At 31.8% G+C, this 18,306-nt stretch overlaps 1 protein-coding gene across 1 annotated transcript; it reads right to left on the bottom strand.

The window, feature by feature from the left end:
- Window positions 1-1,419: 1,419 nt before the first annotated feature.
- lmd (lame duck) lies at window positions 1,420-17,568 on the bottom strand. The gene is made up of 3 exons (XM_073962227.1): window positions 15,174-17,568; window positions 7,872-8,033; window positions 1,420-3,591 (listed from the first exon to the last, which is right to left on the bottom strand). Exons 1-3 carry the CDS (start codon window positions 17,034-17,036, stop codon window positions 2,308-2,310), a joined length of 3,309 nt encoding a protein of 1,102 aa, XP_073818328.1. The 5' UTR covers window positions 17,037-17,568; the 3' UTR covers window positions 1,420-2,307.
- Between the last annotated feature and the right edge of the window lie 738 nt (window positions 17,569-18,306).

Here is an 18,306-nt window from a genome sequence, read left to right as displayed (position 1 = left end):
CTACATATCAAAAATCGTTGATGTAGCGCGAAAAAAATTTATCATTTTTTTCTGAAATGGCATATGAAATAATTGACAATATTCGTGATATACTCTCGTCAGCATAAATGCTGTGGGTATAAAAATACTAAAATGCACAACAAATGTTACCTTTCATATTACGCGAACGACTAGAGCTAGAATTCTAAGCGGAAAATTGGAACAGGGACGGAGTGCAAAATAGTTGTATTAAAGAGTTTTTGGAAATTAGAACAATAAGTTTACGACAATTACCAACATTTATTAAAAGTGTACAATATCGTATATTGTTAACGAATAAAGTTAAAATCTTCAAAATTGTTATGCTAACATTGGTTGAGATATTATGTTTATGTAATATTTGGCATTGAGTGAACGGATAAAAGTGGAATACATACAAACATATGTTCCACAATACCCCCGAGAGGACAACGGGGGCTTCTCTCCTGTGTGAGTGCACTCCAATTGGCTCAATAATGTGGGACATACATCTTATCGCAGAGCCGGAACGGCGTGTCTTACGGCAGTGAGTGTTGAAATACTGAGGAAATGTAAGCCGACATTACACTGAGATTTGCCACCGCCGAAAATTTTGATAATCTGGTCAGGGATTGAACCGCAGACAATCTGAGTTCAAGGCGGACTTGCATACCACTGCACCACGGTGGTTCCAATACCTAGCAATAGTTACCATAAAAGCGGGCAGAAGTGGACGATAAAAGTGGAATAATGGCATTTATTATCTACGTCACTGTGTGTGTCTATGTTTGAGGTACCACGAAAGTTGTATTTTTGAAAAGTTGTGTTTTTTATGATACGAGGTTAAGGAAGTAAGGCATCGATATATAAAATGTCGTATGGAATTTGACACTAACCTTACAACCCAGTTCAGTCAGCTGTGTATTGCTATTACCTTTTATTGTTCTGCCATGGCCCTAAACGATAGTGAATTTAACATTTTGTTATTCCATGAAATAAAAAAACCACAGGTTGTTTTTGTTTTTAATTTTTTAATATTGTTTTTATTTAACTAATAAAAAATATTCGTTCGTTGTATAAGCTAAAACTAAGTACAATAGTTTGTATTTGTTTTTTTATTATATATAAAAAAGTATTAACAATTTCGCTACAAAGCTAATATTTTTCACTTAAATACTAAATCGTTATATGTATAAATTATACGATTTTTCGTTTTCATTGTTAAAGCATTAAAATGTCTTAGTTTAGAGTTCACTCAAACACACAGTGTTTGAGTTTTAAAGTTTTATAATTATTATATTAAAATATATTTATGTATATATTGAATCATAGTTCATGTAAAAAAATTAATACATGATCAGGGATTTTGGGAAGACGTGGTAAATCACTAAGGTTTGGTTTTCGTTTTGGTTGTAGTTTTCATTTTGGTTATAAAGCTTAACATTAGGGAGATAATGTTTTTTTGTAGGAACGATTTTTTGTAATCTTAAACTCAAGATAAGGTAAAATAAAAAAATAAAAAGGTTAAACAACTATTAATGAATTTAAAATTTTCAAATTATTTTACAATTTGGGGTTTAAAAAAAAAATAATAATAAGTAAAATAATGTTTTGCTTATTGGCAATAATTTTATAATGGAAGCGTGATAATTTTTTATAACTACATTTAGTTTTTTAAATTTGTCAAATTATTTTACAAATTGGTTCTTCAGAAAAAAAGATAATAATTAAAATAAAATTTTAAATATTTTTTAGATTTTTGTTATTAAATTTGTAATCGAAACGTGGTACTTTTGAACAAGATTTGTTAATAATAATATTTTGTAGTTTTGTTTTTCTTGTTTATATTAATGTATAAAATATTAAAACTTCTCGTAAAGCTATGTTCCAACTTTTGAGATCGTTTTTAACCCTCATTTTAGTAACATTTTCATTTGCTTATAAAATATTTTGGGAGACAGGAATTTCGGCAAAGTTTGTGGTTTAATTTAACGAGTTAGAGGTACATATCTCGGGACCCCTTTTGTGATAAATATACAAATGGCTGTCTTAAAAAATATTTTAGAAAAGTATTTATGTATTTTTCTCATCCAAAGTATTAATAACTTTGTTTGGTTTGTTTGGAAGTTGTCTTAAAAAATAATACATTTCTTTTAATCCTAAAGGTCTTTGGTGTGTAGCTGTGTCTTGGTTTGTCTTTGGTTTTACAAATAGTATTTTTTAAGTATTTTAGGTGTATTTTTTGTTGTCATTTAGCCTAAATTATTTACATTTGTTGTTTTTGTCTTTTCTTTTTAAATATCTATAAATTTACATAAAACTTTCCAAATAATCCATATCAAAATGTTTGGCAAATTCATGATCAGCATCTGTCTCGCCATTGGATGTTAAATTTTCACTGCTACCCATATTGGCGGCAGCCATTGAATTTGTTGCTGCTGTTGTTGTGGACTTTTGTTTATCGCCACTAATGACAACGATACTAGCCCCAATTGTAGCCGCACTGGTTGCCGTAACAACATCAGTTGTTGCCGTTGACGTTAATGATGTGGCATTGGGGTTAGATGTTTTGTTATTGGTGGAATTGCTGCCGCTTTCTGCAGCGGCGGAAGCATTATCTTCACCATCATCCATGCAATCAAAGGTTTCGCATAGCAACTTTTTAACATACTCGAATGAGACATATTCAGCTTCATCATTAGAGTTAGACTCACAGGAATTGCCAATATGCGAGTCAATAGTTGTTGTTGTTTGAGACTCCTGCTGTTGTTGTTGCTGGCCACTAAACGAATTTGTGGCATTGTTGTTGTTACCACTTTGTAACATATCACATGTAGTTGGTGTTGCACCAACCACATTTGTTTGGTTCTTGGTTTGTTGCTGTTGCCCATGATGTTGTTGCAACAATTGTTGGAATTCATTGATTTGATTGATACTGGAATTGCTAAGAATGCTGCCATTACTGCTGTTGCTAATCACACTGTCACTGCTGTTGCGACGATTTGTGGTACCGGACAAATTATATGTGGTCATGGCACCACCAGCACCCTCTCCAACTTCTCGATTGTGTTGTTCAATGGTCACAATACAATTGGACAACTCATTAAAGTTCATTGAATTGTGATTAGCTGTTGTGGCCAATGGTAATTGGCTTTCGCTTAGCATATTTTGTTGTTCGACATGTTGCATGCTTGTTGTTGTGCCATTGTAGTTGTTAAGCTTTTGTTTATCTTGATAATTGTTATTGGCCACTATCAAGGACATTTCACTGCAACTATTACTTCTTGGCTTTTGAGATTGGTGTTGTTGCTGAGCTTGTTGTTGTTGTTGCTGCTGTGCTTGGGTTAAAGGTCTGTTTGTCAGGGCTTGGTTTTTATTTTTTGCCATGACTTTGTTTTGCATTAATGACGATTCTGAATGACGACGAGTTTTGGGAGTGTTGGGTGTTTTCTTCGTGGCAGCAGCTGTTGTGGATTTTCTACGCCCCAAATGACCATTGGCATTGCGTAAAGCATGATTTTTAACATGCTTGCGCAAGCTTGATGGGTCGGTATAGCGTTTTGTGCAACCTGGCAATTGACAGGCATAGGGTTTCTGTAAAGACAAGAAAAGGAGAGAAAAATATTAATAAAGGAGGAATTTAGGAGGGAAGGATAAAAAGATAAGAAAATTGTTTTAGGTATTTTGAGGATTTCAACACATCCTTTTAATGCCTAAAAATATGAAATATTCCCACTTTCAGTTATCGAATAATTTCTCCACGAAAAAACGCTCCAACAGACAGTAATTCAATTTAGAAATCGATTTTTGTTTGAGTTTAAGTAAGTAAAAAAACTGTTACAATGCCAATGATAATATTTATGGCCGGTTTCACTAAGGCGAACAGAATTCAACTTCGTTCGTTGGTTTCAATCAAACGAAAATGTTCTAAACAAAACATGAGTTTGGTAAAACTTCGAACGAATTTCAATTCGAATCGTTTTAGAGACGTCGATTAAGCCAAAAAGATTATACCAATAACTACTATTTCAGTCATTGCTTTAATTCTCATTCACCTTCTTACACCAGAGCTTTAAGTGTTTCCTGGTTTCAAGACCAGTGGGATTTGCTTGTATCGGCAAAATAGGGCTCACGTGTTCAGCAGAATCAACTAACAACTCCCTAAAGTAGACAAAAGAAAAAATGGTTGGAATAGCTATACCAGCATACATTTTGTTTATGAGGAGCCTAAGTGAGGTTATGTGCCTAAAAGCATACTCTAAATTTAACTTTTTAATAACACTCCTCCCAGAATTCATGGTAATATTAAATTATCTACCAGTATGAACAAATCCACCAATGGATATATTTTGAAAAAGGTTTTTATTGGAGTAGTGTATGTTTTGTAGCTTTTGGAACCGCTCTTGGCCCTATGGGCTAGGTTCCCATTTATGAAAATAAATTGAATTGAATTGAAACCTTACAAAAGTCATGTGCCTAAAAGTATGATCTAAATTATACTTTTCCAGTTAATGGTGATCTTGAAGTATAGATGGCGTTGGAGCATACATTCATTTTTCAATGACCATACGAAAAATTTTAAACCTTTTTATGTGGAATTAAAAAAAATCCAGTTTATAAAGGTGACATCCTTCATCTAAAATTACAATCACCTGTTCCCATGAAGCGGGTATTAATTATGATTTTTTTTTGTTTGAAAAAATTCAAAGTAACTTTTTAACAACTTTACTCATTGTTTATTTTACAACAATTTCATTTGTTTTGTAGTTGTTACAAAAAACAAAAGAAATTTTAACAACTTTTAATCGAAAAAAGTTACAGAATAGGCCTACTGAATACCTTTAGTTTTCGAGGAGCCTAAGAAAGGTTATATGCCTAAAAGTATGTTCTAAATTTTACTTTGCAATACCAGCACTCCCAATATTCATGGTAATGTTAAAGTATCTATCAGTACGAACCAATCTACCAATGCATACTTTTTGAAAAAGAGTTTTAAGAAACGTTAGAAAAGTATTGTGCCTAAAAGTATGCTCTAAATTATACTGTTCCATACAACTAGCCAAAATACCTGGTGATACTGAAGTATAGATGGCGTTGGAGCATACATTAATTTTTCAATGAACTTACGATCATTTTTAAAAATTTTTATGGGGAATTAAAAAAAAAAACAAGTTCGAAATTTTAAAAGGAGACCTCCTTCATGTAGAATTATCAGGAATTTAAAATTTTTGTTAAAAAAAAATCACAGAAATGCTCTAAAAATTGAATATCTCACTATTCTTACTGATTTTGAAGTATAGACGGCACACGTGCGGTTTTCAAGTATTTTTTTTTTTTTTTTGGCAATTTGACGCACTAAAAAAATAACATTTTAGAGGGAGACATTCTCGATTTGTAATTATAAGTTCCCATCATAATTGGGGGCCACCGTGGTGCAATGGTTAGCACGTCCGCCTTGCACTCAGAAGGTCTGCGGTTCGAATCCCAGGCCAAGCAACATCAAATTTACAACGGTGGCAAAATTCCCCCTCAGTAATGCTGGCGACATCTCCTGAGTATTTCAGCCATGAAAAACTTCTCTACAAGTGGTGTCGTAAGACACGCCGTTCGGACTCGGCGATAAAAAGTAGGTCCCATATCATTGAGCCAATATGAATCGGCGTGCACTCATTGATATGAGAGAAGTCTCCCTTGTCCCTTCGGGGATGTTGTGGGAACATATGTATGTATGTATGCATCATAATTCATGTTTTCTTTGATTTGTAGCGATTCAAAAAATTACCCTAAAAGTATTCTTTGAATTTTACTTGTTCACACAACTATTTTAGTATATATAGCAATGTTGAAGTATAGATGGCGTTATTCTATTATTAATATTCTATTTTATCTATTGCATTTAATGATCCCTTTTATGATAAATACCCAAAAAAGTACTATCATGTCTAACATTTTAAAGTGTTAATTCCTAATTCTAAAATTATAAGGAATTTGGAGACATACGTTCCCATTAACCATTACTTTTTAAGATTTCGCTAGGTTTAACAAACTACAAACGCGGTTGCAATGACAACCACATTGATTTTCCTTATGTAATGTCATCTTCTCCAAAAGCCTTTTGCCAAATATCCATCTAAAAAGGTTGGCACATCTCTTATGTCATGGTAACATGTTTTTTTTTTGCATTTATTTGCGTATCTGTGTTTGGTATCCTAATGCAAAAAGTGCATCGGACCTTATCGCTATGAAGTGCGTGCTTTATAACTGTCAAATGTTGGAAAATGTTCATGAGCCCATTATGAGACACATTTGTTGGTGACCATGAAACCAGAACGATAAATACGCAAATTGAAGAGAGTTATCTAGGAAGATACACCGAGAGAAATAGAAATGGGTTTGACCAAAAAATTGCATAAAAATGTGTAAAAAGGACCATGAACCCAAAACGATAAATACTCAAATTTAAAGGATACATCTTTGGATTTGGAAAAAAATCGGTTGAAAAAAGAAATTCATCAAAATTAGTAAAATAAAGAAATAATTTCCCAAGGCTCTATACTGAGAAAAAAATCAAAAAACTTTTCTATTTCCATTTTTTCAAGTGTATTTCCCAACAAAATGCCAACCATCATGGCAACTGTTCTCATATGCCAGTAGCTTTCATAACCATTGGCTGCACAACACTTTTTGCTTTTCGTAGAATATATGATTTTCGTATTTGTTTGAGAGGGATTTAAAGACATCATAGGAAAATAAGCCTCTGTCTCTCTGATTTGCATTGCCTGCCATTGGTAACAATTGAAATCTCACAACAATATGTTGCATCAAAATGACGGTGGTGGTGGTGTGTGTACATAATATCAGTTTGCAATAGAGTTCACAAGGACACCAAACGTTATGTTTTGTCGGGTTTTTTTCGCCACAAATGTGCAGCTATAAATCACTCAACTGTGTGTGTTCGAAAATGTTTTTGTGGAATTTTTTTCATAGAAGTGTTCGGCTATACCAATTTCATTCATTCATGGAAAACATGGACATCTAAAGAAAAACATGACTGTTGTCGCTATGACATGAAGAGTGTCTGTTTCATTTGTGTTTTTCGATTGTTTGTAGCAGAAAATGTCAAAAACGCGTAGAGTATAGAATGCATAGTGAATGTAGAATTTTGAAACATCAGTTGATGTGATAATGAATAAATTGAATGGCCAAGGATGCGAAATTAAATGGGGAAAGTAAGAAAAAATAAATAAAAACTGTTGCATATTTAAAAGAACGTCATCTAGATGTCAATTGTCACTCCGATCTATAATGAATTTTTTTGCAAGAAGTGCATACTTTTAGGCGAAAAGTTGTATATTCTATAATGAGTAAGTTTTACTTATGCTTAAGGACCAATGATGAAACATTGTGGGCAATTAAAATGAAGATACAATTTTATGACCAACTAAAGGCCTGCGTACATAAGCTACCTCGCCTGCTTGCCTGGCTTTCCTGCTTCATTTCTGACAAAATAAAAATAAAAGAATAAAGGTGGCCGAGCAAATTTCGAATTGTGTTGCCCTTTATTTTTTTTTCTTTTATCAGAAGCAAGCAGGCGAGGTAGCTTATTGACATAGGCCTTAAAAGCCCAATGATGTGAAATTAAAGGGAAAAGCTAAAAAAATAAGGTATACGCTGCTTCAGATTTTATCCAACGCCATCTAAACTTCATTAGTAGTAACTCTTTCTAGTAGATTGTTGTACGCAGTGCATAATTCTGGGGGAGTCTTTGTGAGGTTTTAATACCAAAAATGGAATATTGGGAACATGGAATTCTACATACATACTCTCTACCCTCCCTCAAGTTTGTTTTCCATATAAAAATGTTCAAAACTTACCGTATCGTAATGAGTTCTTTGATGTTTTGCCCTGTCCGAACTATTGCTGAAGGCTTTTAAACATCCCTTGTATTGACAGCCATATGGACGTTCACCGGTATGTGAACGTTGATGGATTTTCAAATTTTCCAAGCGGGAAAAGGCCTTATTGCAACCGGGGAACTGCAATTGATAAAAAATTTAAATAGAAAATGTTATTAAAATATTTAAAAAATGTAATATGTATTTATTATTAAAATTAAAGAAAATTAAGGAGCAAATTAGTGAACAAAGAAACTATTTTTAAATTGAAATCAATGGTATCATAAGAAGATTTTTCCTGCTTTGACGGTTATAAACTGGTATTTAAAGGCCTGTTTCTCAAAGACGATTCGAATTCAAATTCGAATTAAATATATTTCCAAAAACAGAAGTTTGGTAGTAATTCGAACGAATTTGTATTCGAATCGTCTTAGTAATTGTTTTTAATATTGGAGTAAATATTATAATGCCATCTATACTTCACATCCAATATATAATTGGAAGAGTAGTGGGTAAAAACTGTGTATATTTTTAGGGGGAATATTAAAAACTCTCAATACAGATCTTTTAGCCAACATATCGAAACTAAATTGTTGTGAAGCGATATCTAACTTTCAACATCTGTAACTGCTACCCTACCTCAAGGAATTACTACCAAACTCCTTAACAAAACATAAACGAATTAAATATTTTTCCAAAAACAAAAGTTTGGTAGTAGTTCGAACGAATTTGTATACGAATCGTTTTAGTAATTGTTTTAAATATTGAGTAAATATCATGATGACATCTATACTTCACATCCAATATGTAATTGGACAAGTAGTTGGTAAAAACTGTGCATGCTTTTAGGGAACAAAAACGAATTTAATATTTTTCCAAAAACAGAAGTTTGGTAATAGTTCGAACGAATTTGTATTCGAGTCGCCTTAATAATTGTTTTTAATATTGAGTAAATATCATAAAGCCATCTATACTTCACATTCAATAATTTAATTGGACATGTAATGGGTACAAATTGTGCATATTTTTAGGGGAATATTTAAAAAAATCATAATACAGCAATACCTTACTTTCAACAGCTATGCCTGCTACCTATGTCAAGGAAAAGCTTCAGGTTTGGGTATCATTGATTTAGGATGAGTGTTGCCTGTATAACTGTTGAATTGATTTTGTTGCTTATATCAAGAGATGTTTTACAAATACAACTTATTGCATATGTAAAAAAGCTCAAATTTCTAAATGTGTTTGAATAGTAAACAAATTTTCTAACTTTATCATATTATTTGGAATATCAAATCTATTTTTTATTCAATTTAAATATTTCGGTGAAAGTACTTTGTAATACCTTTTAGTTACAGATTTTGTGTATTTTGTAACTCATTTTTTTGTGTGTTGTACACAATACAGTCAATTTGTTGCACTCTTTCATTTTCCATAGTTTTTTTTTCGGGTTTTGTATATTAAATCAAAAAATAAATCGATTTATTTTGTGTGAAATAAATTTGATTTTCATAAACACACAAAAACTAAAAATGACAGCAACAACTCAGCATGGTTATAAAAAACCATAATATTGAATATTGTCGTACATATTCAATTATTCGGCTTTTAGTTAAATGGCGAAAAATGATTACGTTTATGTTTATTATAAATGCCATATATTCAATATATGTATATGTTGTTTTTTTGTTTGCGCAAAAACAAGTGATTACTTTTATGTACATACACACACGAATATTTATATGTATGTACTATATAGTTTAATTAAAATTGATAGATTTCATTTCACATCACCATCATCATCTTCATCAATGAAATTTGATGAATTGTATATACAAAAAAATAATAAATAAAAATAATGGTTGTTTTTTTTTTGCAGCTCATCCACATATTTATGAGTGGACACAAAATTGATTGCAGAGTTTAGTTGGTAGAACAGTATGACATGAACATTGTGCATGAAGGTTAATTTGTTTTTTCTTTTTTTTAAGCAAGGACATTTTTAAAATTTTTGCTAAAAAACAGGCAAAGGTTTTTTAAGTGGCACAAATAAACCTGTAATTTTTTAAACATAATTTTTAAATGTATATTTTTCTTGAATAGCCAATATAGTGGAACATATACTGGAAACTTAGAAAGTATGCAATTTGAATGTTAATTTTAGAAGTCACAACTTAAATATGACATTCATAAAGAAGTTATATTTCATATTTTCCTATTTATTGAAACATTGTTTATTTCCATTAATTTTCTCATTTAGAGTTAAGCTTGATGATCGAAAATTTTTGCAAGTGAAAAAGGAAAGCCAAGGACTCGAACCCACACAGTCACCAAATTACTTGACCTGGTTTCGCTGTTAGTTGAGCAGCTCTTCAGACGTATCGACTGTGGGATGGCTTCTCTGTCCTAGAACTTTCCCCTAAAATATTTTTTTAAATAATTTACATTTCATGCTCGTTCAAAAAAAAAATAATAATATCAAAAAATATGTGTGAAATTTTATGTATATTGTTTCAGTATTTATTTTTCCTACCACAAAAAGGGCATACAGTGTACAGTGTGTTTATATATGGTAAATAATATTAATTAAAAATTTCCGCCGAATTTTAAGAGAAAACTTTTTTCTCAAAAGCAAAACCCTTGACCTGTAAAACCACTCCTGTTACATTTGCCAATAAAATTTCTTGTAAAATTCATAAATACATTTTTGCATTATTTTAATCTACATTAATTACATATAATGAAATGTAATATTTTCTGCGTGTTTGGGCGGAAATCCATTTCATGGAAATTTATTTTATTTATTTATTTCAATGTTTATTATAATAAACTTATAATTATAAAGCACTAGCAACAAAGGCTATCGGTTTGTTTCATGGAAATTAATTACATTAAAAATACAAAATAAAATGTATGTAAATTGAAAAATTTTAATATATATTTTTTTAATTTAAACATATTTGACTAAGGCCACAAAATGACCAAAAATATAATTAATTCAACACTGTTAGTAAAATTAAAAACGAATACAAATTAAATTGTATGCAAATTGAAACAACTTTTAATATTTTAGAAATAAACAATTTGTGGAAACTTGATGGAGGCAACAGTTACTAAAAATGCATTAATTTGAGTTATTTTTTATAATCCCACCTACATTTCAAATTCAACATTTATATCGGACAAATTATTTAAAAGACTTAATGATGAGTATATTTGTAGGTGGAATATTAATAAAAGTAAGTCCATCTATATTTTAAATTTAAAATGGTAACTAATTAAAAAACAACAAAAACTTCAGGCAAATAATTTTTGTTTGATTTTTTTTTAATAAAAAATATTTGAAAATTTTAAATATTTTTGGAATTTAAAATTTTTTTGAGATTATTATTATTATTATCATTATTATTATTGTTATTATTATTATTATTATTATTATTATTATTATTATTATTATTATTATTATTATTTTTATTATTATTATTATGATTATTATTATTATTATTATTATTATTATTATTATTATTATTATTATTATTATTATTATTATTATTATTATTATTATTATTATTATTATTATTATTATTATTATTATTATTATTATTATTATTATCATTATTATTGTTATTATTATTTTTATTATTATTATTATTATTTTTGAATATTTAACAAAAGCTACAAAGCGACAAAAAAGAACTTTAAGTTTGAGTACTGTTTATAATGCCATCTATATTTCAAATATTGTAATCGAATTTGAGGATGTTATCTACACTTCAAATTAAACATTGATATCGGACCAACTATTTAAGAATCAATAAAATTAATTCCATCTGTATTTCAAATTTAGGCAAATAAATTTGTTTAATATTAATTTTAAGTAAATATTCGATTTTTTTAAAAACGTATTTATTTACTTTTTACTTTAAAAAAATTTAAATTATTTAAATTACCAAAAATTATATATTTCAAATATTGTTATCGAATAAGAATAATAATGACATACTTTTAGGAGGAATATTAGCAGCCTGAGATTATTATAATTATTATTTATTTATTTTTACAATTTAATAAAGGCTACAAAGCGACCAAAAAAAAACTTTAAGTTTGAGTACTGTTATAATCCCATCTATATTTCAAGTATTGTTATCGAATTATTTGAGGATGTCATCTAAACTTCAAATTCAACATTGATGTTGGACAAATTATTTAAAAACGAGCATATTTTCAGTTGAAGTTTCATTAAAATTCAGTCCATTTATATTTCAAATTTAGGCAAATAAATTTGTTTAATATTAATTTCAAGTAAATATTCGATTTTTTTAAAACGTTTTTATTTACTTTTTACTTTAAAAAATTTAAATTATTTAAATGACCAAAAATAATATATTTCAAATATTGTTGTAAGAATAATAATGATGTACTTTTAGGAGGAAGATTAACAGCCTGTTTATATATTTCGAATCGAAAATGTGTGCCCACAAAACACATCCAAACTTTAGTTTTGGAAATATTATTTCCTTTGCTTTTGCTTCAAAACAAAAAAAACAAATTTGAAAAACCCACTCGATTTTGGTAGTGTTTTAACGAATTCATTTTTTTTTCGACATATGTACATATATCGACACCTCCAAATAATAGTATGCTAAGTCTAAAAAGTGAGTTTTGCAGGAGAAGATCTCAAAGTGTGGAAATTTTTTTGAACTTCAGTACTATGCTAAGTAAATATTTGTTTATAACTTCTGTTCGGATTGACCGATCATTACCAAAATTTTACAGAATTTAAGTTAAAGGACGTTCGACACCTCCAAATAATAGTTTGCTAATTCTAAACAGTGAGTTTTGCAGGACAAGCTGTAAAAGTTTGGAAATTTCTTTGACCTTCAGTACTATGCTAAGTAAATATTTGTTTATAACTTCTGTTCGGATTGTCCGATTATTACCAAAATTTGACAGAATTTAAGTTAAAGGACGTTAAATATAAAAATGTAAAGAACTTGAAAATATGCTAAGTCGACTTAGCATAGTATTGTTTGGAGGCGTCGATATAATAAAATAATTACTGTGGAACCGGTTTTATGATTGATTCTAACAGCATTACCGAAAAATTGAATAATATATGGGTTTTGGAAATTTATTGGTATTAATTTTAGATGAACAGTAAGAGATATATTCCAAATAAAACGAGCCGAGATTAAATGGGATGTAATCTGATTATGTACACAAAATACACAAAAATGTAAATTTTTTGTCAGCACTGTTCCGACATTGAAGATGTTCAATGTTTGGTACAAAATAAGACGGGCATTTTCCAAAATAAATTTAGAATATTCCAAAGATATTTTAAAGTTTAGTAACATTTTATTATTTTTCCCTTATACAGCCCTGAGATGTGAGATAATACAGGAGCGCAAAACCATACTTGTAGCTACATTTGAAGGCGAATATAGACGATAATATTTAAAATTTAATTCTCTTTAACAACAAACAATGGATAATCAAATTCAAGTCTTTCTTCGAATTGAAGTTTTACTTCTAAATCTCAAACAAGTTTCAACTTGCTTCAAAAGAGTTCAAATGAAAAAATACAAAATTTTTTCGAATTTCATCTCAGAATGATAAGAAACATGCCAGAAAATAATCTTAAAATTTTAATATGTAACGAACGCCACCTATATGCCAATTTAAACACATAAATAAGGTTATTATGTTATATTATAAATAAAGTATACTTTAAGGAGCTAAGTCGTATAAATTACAGGTAGAGGTATTAGTGGTTTTTCTTGAGTTTGCATTAGATGTTTTACAATTTTTAAATATAATTTTCTAAGATGAATTAATTCAAAAATTACAACAAACTCCGATGTGTTGTTGGATTAAAAACATTTAAGAGAACCTTGCATTTACGGTGGCGTAAAGACGCGAGCACCAATGCTTTTGAGTATCAATATTTGACATTTAAGCAAATCGGGTATGTCATATAAAATGTCAATATAAATCGAAATGATCCCAATTTTGTGAATTACAATTGTGTGAATTACGAAGATGAAACTGCTTCGTCTTGGCACATACAAATTTTCATAATCTCTCTCTCTCTCTCTTTCCCGCTTGAAATGTAAGAATTTGGTAGAATTTCGCAATTAAATTATGCGAAGCATGTTCAAGAATATTTTTCAATTAAGAAAATCAGCCCCGTCATACCTATTTTCTCTCTAAGAATGAAGTATAAGGTAATGCTGAGTGTCACTACTAATGTTGAGATAAAACAGCTTAAACTTAGATGGGAAATTTTTTCATGAGATATACTGTTGCTTTTGAAGTAAAAAAAGTGATATGATTTTTCTAAATTCGTACCAGAAATATGCAAAACTTGTAAAAAATTGCTTTCAAATTTCTTTTTGTAATGAGCTCCATCTATAGTTCAATCACAACTAAGCTATTAAGGCAGCCATATAGTTCGCCTTGGTACCACAAATTGGTATTGAAGAACATTTCTCTTAGAATGGAATTCAAGGCAATTACTACCATACCAATGCTGAGACTAAACAGCTTCAACATAGTTGGGCAAAATTTTCATGAGAGCTACTGTTGCTTTAGAAGTAAGAAAAATTACATGATTTTTTTCTAAATTTGTCCTAGAAATGTGCGAAAATTGTTTTTACATTCATTTTTGTAAGCAACTCCATCTATACTTCAATTAAAACATAGTTCTGAAGGAATATATTTTGCATAATTTTCGGCGCTAAACAGTATAACCCATGGGTTCACAATTACCAAGGTAGTGGTATCACACCAGCTGTTCGCAACATAAACAAAATGTTTAAATAACATATTACAAATATGTCCATGCCACTACCTGTCGATATGCCATGGTATAACCTAAAGGCAGCGGAATTAATTAGATTTTAATATCGAAAATTACCACTAAGAAAATCAGGTGTGTTATACCTATTTAATATACGATTGACATTCAAGATTATGATCAGAGTTACTGTCAATGCCTGAAAAAACAACCGAATAATTACTAACTATTAGCGGTATGATATAAAATAACACAGGGGCTTTAGATATGGTACGATATTTTATAAGTCTAACAAAAAAGATCGTAACAAATCCAAAAATTGGAATTACATCTAAAATACATTTTTAAATTCTTAAGAGATCCTTGATACTGATTTATAAGCGACTTCAATTTTTTTCTTTCGAAACCATTTTTTGTGCCCCCAAAACTCTTCAAAACAAATTAAAAAAAATCAAATCCAAGCAAAAAACTTAACAACTTACCGGACACTTATTTGGTTTTTCACCGCTGTGGACACGCATGTGAATCAGCAACTTGTAGCGAGCATTGAACGGCTTATAGCGCCGTGGGCAATCAACCCAAAAGCAGGAGAAATCTTCACCACGTTTAACATCAACATGTTTCTTTTCAATGTGGCACACGAATTCCGTTTGATTGGGGAATTCTTCATTGCAATCCGTCCACAGGCATACCATGGGTCCTTGGACGAAATCGGGTAAAACTTCTTCGGCAATTTGGTTAGCAGCAGTGGTGGCTGCAACACGACAATTGTTGGCTGCACGTTTACGTCTTTGTTTTGTTGCCTTGGGCTTCTCCACCAAAAACACCTCATCATCATTATCCTCCTCCAATGCAGCGGCGCCAGAGAAAACATCTTGTTCCTCGTCCACCTCACCAGGGTTTTGGAACATATCACCATAATGTTCCACCTCTTCTTCTTCATCGTGACGTTCCATGGAGTGATTAAAATATCCTTCTTGATTATTGGCTCCCGTCATCATCAGGTGGGGATTCGAAAAGTCATTAATTTCATCCAATTCATCAATGGTCCAAATAACTTTATGATCACGATTGGGTTTTTCCAAATTCAACATGTTGCAATTTTCAAAATCTTCTGTTAGGGTATTGAAATTATTAAAGCCGGGAGTGGGAGTATAATTACTGGCACCGGCATTATGGCAATGGCTGGGAGGACTGTAAACATGACTGGGCCTTTGATGAGGCATTTCATATTCATTGTAACTGAAACTATTGAGAGGCTCATATTTCGGCGTGCCGAAGGTAGACATCATGGAAGGTAATTTGTTGGGATTTTCTTGTTTTATGCTCGGTTCATAGGATGGTGTGTAAGATGCTTCGTAGCTGGTGTTTATGATTTTGGGGGATTCTTGCCTGGGTGGTTGGGCTACTGCATTTTCTCCATTTAAATTTAAAGACATCCAGGGATCTAGGGGAGGTGAGGAACAGGGACTTTGTTCTTTGGACTGGCAGTTGATTTCATCATAATTGTAATATTCAATGTCCAAGTTATAGCCATTGCATTCGGGCATTTGTTGTTGTTGCATTTGAGCCTGGGCTGAAGTTTGTGGCCCTTGCTGGTACAGGCTTTGGTGATGATACTCCACCTGCTGTTGTTGCTGTTGATGATGACTGGTACTGGGTGTAAATGACATATAAGTGGCGGGATATGGCGTGTAGGGTGTTTGTGGTGTAAATGGAGTTTGGGGCACCATTGACAGGGAGCTACCTTCTCCAGTGCTGTCCTCAAATTGACAAGTCTCCGTTAAACGGGCAATATCTTCCGGCTCAAAACGAAATACATCTTCACGATTGAAACTGCTGTGGGGTGTATGAACCACACCTGTAGCCGCTTCATATTTAACATCCTCCTCATAACAACTACCCATGGAATGCCTTTTTATGCTTTCTTCATTATCATAACTTGGCGTGGTTGAGGTCTCAAATTGTAGGCCTCCATTTCCTGCACCACAACTGCTGCCATACAACGAAGTTGGTGTCTCAGCATTGGAAAATGTGATTTGGGAAAAATCAGGAAACTGGACTTCGGAGGAAGAGAAGTCACCATAGTTACAAGCATTGTTGTAAGATTTCAAATTACACATGGAGCCGCGGAAGTGGTCCTGGGTCTTGGCCGCACTTAAGGGTGGAGACATTAAGTTGCAGTTCATGGAACCCGCATAACTGGTATCCTTTGTGTTGGAGGATGCCCCTGGGCCCGGTGTATAGGGTGGAGTGGCTGGTGTGCTAATATCGTGGAACATTTTCAATGATTTCATCGTGGGAATGCTTAAATTTGGAGTATTGATTTTTAAGGAGGAAGACATGTTTTTTTGTTTTTGTTGTTTGTGGAATTTTGTTGAAATAAATCACTTCATAATTTGTTTGTGGGGCACTGTCTCGTTTTATTTTATTTCTTTCTTTTAATTAATCAAAATTTTCTACTTTTCACAACCACGCGTTTAATGTCACTTGGTCACACTTTGAATTTAAAACAAAATTTTGCTCACTTTTCACTTGGATGGTGTGTGAAAATTTCGTATTGTTTTTGGCACATTTGCCAATTTTTTTTATTTTTTATTTTGATTGCGTTGACAATTTTCTTGGGAAAACCCCACACTTTTGTATTAGGACAACAAAAAGCAAAACGTTTTTCTGTCTACAATCGCCACACGAACGGGTGTTTCGAAATTCACAACACTTGTCTCTCAAAGAAACAATTTTCACATCTTTTTTCCTTTGCTTTTTTTGTGAAATCAACGATCGTTTTTTTTTATTTTTCAATTCTGATGTCGTCAGTTTTTATTTTGATGATCTTGATCGCACCACGTTTCGTTATAGAATAAACCATTAAACTATAAGATGCTCATTATTTAAAGACACGTCTAAGGATCTTCCATACACGGACGGGGACAGAGCAGTCGGCAACGTGTATCAGCTGCTCTGCCACTGCGTAGATTTGTGCAGTTGATGCCTTATGTTTCCACTTTACCACTGCACCCCTTCACACGCCTCTGTCACACCAAGCAACAGTTAACAGCAGCAGCAGCGGCAGCATTAAACGTGTGTTTATGTTAAAAAAGAAGGCGGCGGGCGTCCCATCTCAGCGGTATGTTGACACCAACAACACTCATGAACACACACGCACTCATACACCATACTCTTCTAGTTTCCTTTCGTGTTGGGATGGATTCTCCAACATAAGGTAAGCCCAGTACTAGGGCCGTTGACTGTTGTCACTGTCACTTCAGCAATATGCCCTGCACATCTTACTGCGGCTGCTGCTGCCGCCGCTGAAAACGTTTAGCTCTACAGTTTATGGATTTTCCTTTTTTACTCTCGAAGCAAAAACAAAAAAATAATTTACATGTGTTCCTTTAGTTTTGTTTAGTGTCACTGCTGTTGTTGTATTTTTCCTTACAGCTTGATGTTGTTGTTATTTTTTCATGTCTTCTTTTATTTATTTTGTAGGTTCTCTAATTGTTTTTTTTTCGTCATTTAATTTTTTTCGTTTATAACTGCAATGAGTTTCATGTCCGTCCGTCCATCTGTTTGTTGGTTCCTCTGTCCATATGTATCATTGTCAGATTTTATATT

Source organism: Musca autumnalis, unplaced genomic scaffold, assembly GCF_047663935.1.
Source record: "Musca autumnalis isolate F117 unplaced genomic scaffold, ASM4766393v1 scaffold_1, whole genome shotgun sequence".
In the NCBI taxonomy this organism is placed as follows: Eukaryota; Metazoa; Arthropoda; class Insecta; order Diptera; family Muscidae; genus Musca; species Musca autumnalis.
Note: the sequence above shows the minus strand (reverse complement) of the source record. Positions and strands in the feature narration are given on the sequence as shown.

Excerpts from the sequence above, each read along its gene's own strand:
- lmd (XM_073962227.1), bottom strand. The coding sequence starts at position 17,036 with ATGTCTTCCTCCTTAAAAATCAATACTCCAAATTTAAGCATTCCCACG. Across the intron at positions 8,034-15,173 it reads AAAAACCAAATAAGTGTCCG|TTCCCCGGTTGCAATAAGGC; the intron begins GTAAGTTGTTAA and ends TATCAATTGCAG. Across the intron at positions 3,592-7,871 it reads AAAGAACTCATTACGATACG|AAACCCTATGCCTGTCAATT; the intron begins GTAAGTTTTGAA and ends TTGTCTTTACAG.